Here is a 7,734-nt window from a genome sequence, read left to right as displayed (position 1 = left end):
ATGATGAACATAGATGCAAAAATCTTCAATAAAATACTGGCAAACCGATTGCAAGAAGCTTATCCATCACAATCAAGTCGGCTTCATCCCAGGGATGCAAGGCTGATTCAACATATGCAAGTCTATAAATGTAATTCACCACATAAACAGAACCAAAAACAAAAACCACATGATTATCTCAATAAGTGCAGAGAAGGCCTTTGACAAAATTCAACAACTGTTTATACTAAAAACTCTCAATAAACTAGGTATTGACGGAATGTATCTCAAAATAATAAAAACTATTCATGAAAAACCCATAGCCAATATCATACTGAATGGGCAAAAACTGGAAGCATTCCTTTTGAAATCTGGCAATAGACAAGGATGCCCTCTCTCACCACTCCTATTCAATATAGTACTGGAATTTCTAGCCAGAGCAATTGGGCAAGAAAAAGAAATAAAGGGTACTCAGTTAGGAAAGGAGGAAGTCAAACAGTTTTAAAAATACTTTTACTTATTTATATTTACAGACGAACATAGTATATCTTATGCTGTAATTTATGTACATGATAGCATATTGTACTTATCATTTTGTGATTTTTTACACAGTATTATTATATTTGAAATCTGTTTAATATAGATTAGATAGAATTCATTTTTTAGCTGTTTTATAGAAGTCCATCACATGAATAGTCCACATTTTATTTTTCCATTTCCTTATTGCTGGATGCTTAGATTTTTCTCGTCTTCACTCTTAAAAGCATGCTATAGTGAATGTCTTTTTTCACATAACCTGAAACACAAATACATAGGGATATATCTGTAAGTACTGTGCATATTTTTAACTTTACCAAATACAACCAAGTTGTCTCCAAGAGAAAGTCCCTATTTCCTCTCATTTTCACCAAAACTTGATTGACATTATTATTGGAAATAGTATCTACTTATACTTTTAAAAGAAAACCTATATTTCAAATTATCTTCAAGACTGAGACTCATTTTTTTTTAGAAAATTAGCCTTTTAATTTTCCTTCTCTCTGAAATTGACTGTCTGCTTTGCCCATTTACTTGTTGAGTTACTAATATTTTTCTTTCACTTTTTTTGGTACCATATGAAGTTTAGAATAGCTTTTTTCACATCTGTCAAAGATGATGTTGGTAATGATAGCAATAGCATTTAATCTGTAGGTTGCTTTGGGAATTATGGCCATTTTAGCAATATTGATTCTTCCAATCCATGAGCATGAAATTTTTTTCCATTTGTTTGTGTCATCTCTGGGTTCTTTCAGCAGTGTTTTGTAGTTCTATTTGTAGAGATCTTTCACTTATTCGCTTAGATGCATTCCTAGGCATTTTGGTTTTTTTGTGGCCATTGTAAATGGGATTGCAATCTTTACTTGGCTCTCAGCTTAAATGTTATTGGTATATAGTCATGTTACTGATTTTTGAATGTAGATTTTGTATCCTGAGACTTTGCTGAAGTTGTTTATCAGGTCTAGGAGTCCTTTGACAGAATCTCCAGAATTTTCTAGGTATACAATTATATTGTCAGTGAAGAGAGAGAATTTAACTTCCTCTTTTCTTGTTTGGATGCTTTTTATTTTTTCCTCTTGCCTGAATGCTCTAGCTAGGACTTTTAGTATTACGTTGAATAGGAGTGGTGAGAGTGGACATCTTAAGGGGAAAGGCTTCGAACTTTTGCCCATTTAATGTTTTTGGCTGTGATTTCATTGTAGACAGCCCTCATTATTGTGAGGTATGTTTCTTCAATGCCTAGCTTGTTGAGGATTTTTATCATGAAGGGAAGTTAGATTTTATTAATGCATTTTCTGCATCTGTTAAGGTAATTGTTTATGGATTTTGTTTTTAATCCTGTTTATGTGGTGAATCACATTTACTCATTTGCATAAATTAAAAAATCCTTGTATCTGAAGAATAAAGCCCACTTAATCACAGCAAATTAACTTTTTGATGTGCTGCTGTATTTGGTTTGCTAGACTTTTGCTAAGGATTTTTGCATCTATGCTCCTCAGGGTTTTTGGCCTGTAGCTTTCTTTTGTGTTTGTGCCAGATTTTGGTATCAGGATGATACTGGTTTCATGGAATGAGTTAAGGAGGAATCTCTCCTCCTCATTTATTTTGCGTGATTTCAGTATAATTGGTACCAGCTGTTTTTTGTATATCTGGCAGAATTTGGCTGTGAATCCATCTGGTCCAGGATTTTTTTTTTGTTTGGTAAGATTTTTTTTTTTTTTACTGATTCAATTTCACCACTCCTTAGTGGTCTGTTCAGAATTTCTGTTTCTTCCTGGTTCAAACTTGGGAGGCTGTGTCTTTCCAGGAATTTATCCATTTCCTCTGGATTTTAAAGTTTATATACATCTGATGAATATTAAATTATATCTAAAAGTTGTTGCAATTGTCATTTCTCTGATTACTAGTGCATTTCTTGGATTTTAATACTTACTTGCCATTAGGCTTCCCTTTAAAAGATTTGCCTACTTATATCCTCTATCTATTTTTCCATTGAGGTTTTCTGCTTTTTTCCTTGTTAATTTGCAGGTGTTCCTTCTACTTGCAAAATATTAAATCCTTAGTAGGTTTTAAATATTGCAAATATCTTCTCTAGTCTGTCATTAATTTTGCTTATGGTGTCCTTTGCAAGCAGAAATTCTTAATTTTGATATAAACTCATCATTTTGGGGGAGCTTAGTATTTTGTGCTTCTAGGTCCTTCTTAAGAAGTCCTTCTAGCCGTAAGCTCACTCTTATGTTTCCCTTCATTTTCTATTATTAGCTTTTAAAATTTGCCTTTTAAGTTGAACATGTTATTTCAAATAGAATTCATGTGTGTATAATGCATGACTTACTTTACTCTTCTCTACAATATTGAGCTAGTTTTCCTAATGCTCTCTGGAAATTAGTTTATCTTTTCTCTATTGATTTGTAGTGCTACCTTTATTAGGTATTATTTTTTCTTTCTGAATTTTTATTCTATTTCATTATGTTGTTTCTATATAATTACATTCTATAGGTATTACTATAGCTTCTAGATTACATTAGTACTTGGGAATGAAATTCCTCTATTTTATTAACCTTTTTCAAAATCAAATTAGATTTTCATGAACCTTTATTCTGTATAATTTACAAGATATGGTTGATAAATGTCCTAGAATCTTTAATGAAATCCAAATTCATTGCCTATTGCTGCATAAGTAATTACCCTATGGCTCTGTGTTTTAAAACATCAACAAATATTTATTGTCTCTCAGCTTCTGTAAGTCAAGAATTCAGAAGCACAATATCTGGGTAGCTCTAAGTTGGGATTGCTCAGGAGGTTGCAGTCAATGTGTTACCCGTGTCTATAGTCTTCTGATGGCTTGTTGGGGGCTAGAATATCCTTCTCCAAGATGGTTCACTCACGTGTGGCAAGCTGATACTAGCAATTGGCAGCATTAGCTCCTTGCCATAGAAACTGCTTGGTAGAGCTTCTTGAGTATCCTCACAACATGGAAGCTGACATCCACTACAGAAAGTGCCCTAGGAGATAGCAAGGTGGAGGCTGTAATGTCGTTTGTCATTTATGACCTAGCACTGAAAGTTACTCTCCAACTTTCCTGCAATATCCTATTGATTGCACAAGTCAGTTCTCATCAGTGTGGAGAGAACTATGCGGGGAGCAAGTATTATTGGGGGCCATCTTGGCACTTGGCTACCTCAGTCCACCCTCTGGCTGCCAATAATGAATGTCCCTCCCACAGGCAAAATTTACTCATTCTCTTGACCAGGTTCCCCAAAGTCTCATTCCATAATGCCATTAGCTCGAAGTCCAAAATCTCATCTAAATTAGGCCTGGGGGCAGATGAAGCTCCTTTGGTATAGTTCCTTAAGTACAGTTTCTTTTGATCTGAAGACCAATGCACTTAAGAGAAGGGAATACACAATGACATATGTACCAGGAGGCAAAAATCACTGGAGGCCATCTTGAAAGATGGGCACCACAAAACTTCATTTAACATTTCTTGCAAGACAAATTCCTCAGTTTTGTTTGAGAAACTCTTTATTTCTCTTTCACTTTTGAAGAATAATTTTGCTAGGTACAGACTTCTACATCAGTGGGTGCTGGGGATCGTGGCTCATGCCTGTAATCCCAGCACTTTGGGAGGCCAACGTGGGAGGATTACCTGAGGTCAGGAGTTCAAGTCCAGCCTGGTCAACATGGTGAAACTTCATCTTTACTAAAAATACCAAAATTAGCCAGATGTGGTGGCAGGTGCCTGTAAACCCAACTACTCTGGAGGCTGAGGTGGGAGAATTGCTTGAACCCGGGAGACAGAGATTGCAGTGAGCCAAGATTGACAGAGTGAGACTCCATCTCCAAAAAAAAAAAAAAAAAGAATTCTATATTGGTTCTTTCAAAACTTTAAATACACACTCCACTCTTGTCTTGCACGCATTGTTGCTGCTGAAGAGTAGTCTGATGTAATTCTTATTATTGTTTTTTATAGGTAAGGTCATTTTATATCCTCAAAATTTTGAGTTCATGTTTGTTTCTGAAGTTTGAATATGATATTGCTATATGTGGATTTGTTGGTATTTGTTGTGGTTGGTGTTCTTTGAGTTTTGTGGACCTCTATTTTGATGTCTATCATTAATTTGGAAAAATTCTCAGTTATTATTATTTCAAATATTTATTTTGTTCCTTTTCCTTTCTTCTCTTCTTATTATTTCAACTGCACATATGTTATACCTTTTATAATTCTCCCACAGTTTTTGAGTGTTCTATTTTATCTTTACATTTTGTTTTTTTCTTTCTTAGTTTTAGAAGGTTTTTTTTCCCCAGTTTTGGAAGTTTCTATTGACATATCTTCAAGCTTACTGATTCTTTTCTCAGCTTTTCAGCTGTGTTCTGTCCACTGATGAGCCTGTCAAAGACATTCTTCATGTCTGTTACAGTATTTTAAATTTTTAGCATTTCATTTTGATTCTTAGGATTTCCATGATTCTGCTTGAATTATCCCCGCCTCTGTTCTTGCACATTGTTCTCTTTTCCATTAAATTCTTACTTATCATATTAATAGTTTTATTTTATTAAAAATTTTTGTGGAGATAAAGTCTTTCTATGTTGCCCAGGGTAGTCTCAAATTACTGGTCTCAAGCAATACTTCTGCCTTGACCTCCTAAAGCACTCGGATTACAGGCATGAGCCACTGTACCCGGACTAATTATAGCTTTTTAATTTTTTTTTGGAGAAACCATGTTTATTACTCCCAATATTACTTTTTAAAAGTATTTTTACATTTTTTGCATTTTTAATTTTTGTGAGTACATAGTAGGTATATATATTTATGGGGTAGATGGGATATTGTGACACAGGCTTCAATGTGTAATAATAACTTCAGGTTAAATGGGGTATTAATCACCTCAAGCATTTTTCCTTTGTGTTAAAAACAATTCAATCATACTCTGTTACTTATTTATTTATTTTTCTACCATCAATTTCCTTGTATCTGTTAGTTATTTTCAAGGTACAACAAATTATTGTTGAGTGTAGTCACCCTGTCGTGATAGCAAATACTAGTTTTTATTCATACTAACTATAGTTTTGCACCCACTAAACATCCCCACTCCCTACCCCTGCAAACTACCCTTCCCAACTGTTGGTAACCATCTTTTTTTTTTTTTTTTTTGAGATGGAGTCTCACTCTGTTGCCCAGGCTGGAGTGCAGTGGCATGATCTCTCCTTACCACAACCTCTGTCTCCCAGGTTCAACCAATTCCTGCCTCAGCCTCCTAAGTAGCTGGGACTACAGATGTGCATCACCATGCACAGTTAATTTTTGTATTTTTACTAGAGATCTGGTTTCACTATGTTGGCCAGGCTGGTCTCAAACTCCTGACCTCGTGATCTGCCCACCTTGGCCTCCCAAAGTGCCGAAATTACAGGCGTGAGCCGCTGTGCCCAGTTGGTAACCATCATTCTACTCTATATCTTTATGAGTTCAGTTGCTTTAAATTTTGTTTAGCCCCCACAAATAAGTGAGAATATGCAAAATTTTTCTTTCTGTGCTATTTCACATACATAATGACCTCCAGTTTCATTCATGTTGTTGCAAATGACAGGATCTCATTCTTGTTTTGGCTGAATAGTACTCCATTGTGTATATTTACCATATTTTCTCTATCCATTCATTTGTTAATAGACACCTAGGTTGCTTCCAAATATTGGTTCTTGTGAATAGTGCTGCAGTAAACATGGGAGTGCAGATATCTCTTCAATAACTGATTTCCTTTCTTTTGGGTTTATATCTAGTAGTGGGATGCTGGATCATATGGTAGTTTCGATGTTAGTTTTTTTGAAGAACTTCCAAACATTTTTCCATAGTGGTTGTACTGATTTACATTCCCACCAACAGTGTACAGAAGTTCTTTTCTCTCCACATCACTGGTAGTATTTTTTATTACCTATCTTTTGGGTAAAAGCCACTTTAGCTGGGGTAAGATGCTATTTCATTGTAGTTTTGATTTGCATTTCTCTGATGATCAGTGATGTTGAGCACCTTTTCATATACCTGTTTGCCATTTGTATGTCTTCTTTTGAGAAATGTCTATTCAGATCTTTTATACACAGAGTTTTTAGGTTGGAGTATTATATTCTTTTCCTGTTGGGTTGTTTGAGCTCCTTATGCATTTTGATTATTAATCTCTTGTCAGATGGATAATTTGCATTTTTTTCCCTATTCAGTGGGTTGTCTTTCACTTTGTTAATTGATTCCTTTGCTATGTAGAAGCTTTTTAACTTGATTTGATCCCATTTGTCCATTTGCTTTGGTTGCCTGAGCTTGTGAGGTATTACTCAAGATTCTTTGCTCAGTCCAACGTCCTGGGGAGTTTGCACAATGTTTTCTTTCATTAGTTTGATAGGTTGAGGTCTTAGATTTAAGTCTTTAATACATTTTTATTTGGTTTTGTATATGGCAAGAGATAGAGGTCTAGTTTCATTCTTCTATGTATAAATATCCAGTTTACCCAGAACCCTTTAGTGAAGACTGTCCTTTCCTAAATGTACGTTCTTGGCATTTTTGTCTGAAAAGAGTTCACTGTATGGATTTATTTGCAAGTTCACTGTTCCATTTTATTGGTCTACATGTCTGTTTTTATGCCAGTACCATGCTGTTTTGGTTACTGTAGCTCCGTCATACATTTGAAATCAGGTAATGTGATTCTTCCAATTGATCTACTTTTTGCTCAGGACAGCTGTGAGTATTCTGGGTCTTTTACGATTTCATATACATTTTGAGATTCTTTTTTGATTTCTGTGAAGAATGTCATTGGTATTTTGATAGTAATTGCATTGAATCTGTAGATCGCTTTGGGTAGTATGAACAGTATAAGAATATTAATTCTTCCAATTCTTGGACATAGAATATCTTTCCATTTTTTGTATTACCTTCAATTTCTTACATCAATCTTATATAGTTTTCATCGTAGAAATCTTTCACTTCTTTGGTTAACTTTATTCCTAGGTATTTTATTTTATTTGTAGCTATTGTAAATGGAATTACTTTCATGATTTATTTGTCAGATTGGTGTTGGCAGAGAGAAATGATACTAATTTTTGTATGTTGATTTTTTTGTCTCGCAATTTCATTGAAATTGTCAGTTCTAATAGTTTTTTTGGTGAAGTCTTTAGATTTTGCCAAGTATAAGATCATGTCATCTGCAAACAAGGATGATTTGACTTCTTCTTTTC

The 7,734-nt window shown here is 34.6% G+C and overlaps 1 protein-coding gene across 1 annotated transcript in view; it reads right to left on the bottom strand.

Moving 5' to 3' along the window:
* Positions 1-535: 535 nt before the first annotated feature.
* Positions 536-7,734, bottom strand: part of LOC100393317 (calcium-activated chloride channel regulator 1-like) — a 51,741-nt gene continuing 44,542 nt past the window's right edge. The window contains exon 14 of the mRNA XM_017974890.4: positions 536-775. Within this exon, the coding sequence (XP_017830379.3) occupies positions 714-775 (62 nt within the window). The 3' untranslated portion in view covers positions 536-713. The remainder of the gene's footprint in view (positions 776-7,734) is intronic.

The sequence above is a fragment of the Callithrix jacchus genome, chromosome 7, assembly GCF_049354715.1.
Source record: "Callithrix jacchus isolate 240 chromosome 7, calJac240_pri, whole genome shotgun sequence".
NCBI classification, from domain to species: Eukaryota; Metazoa; Chordata; class Mammalia; order Primates; family Cebidae; genus Callithrix; species Callithrix jacchus.
The sequence above is the reverse complement of the archived record's forward strand: the minus strand, read 5'-3'. Positions and strand labels throughout refer to the sequence as shown.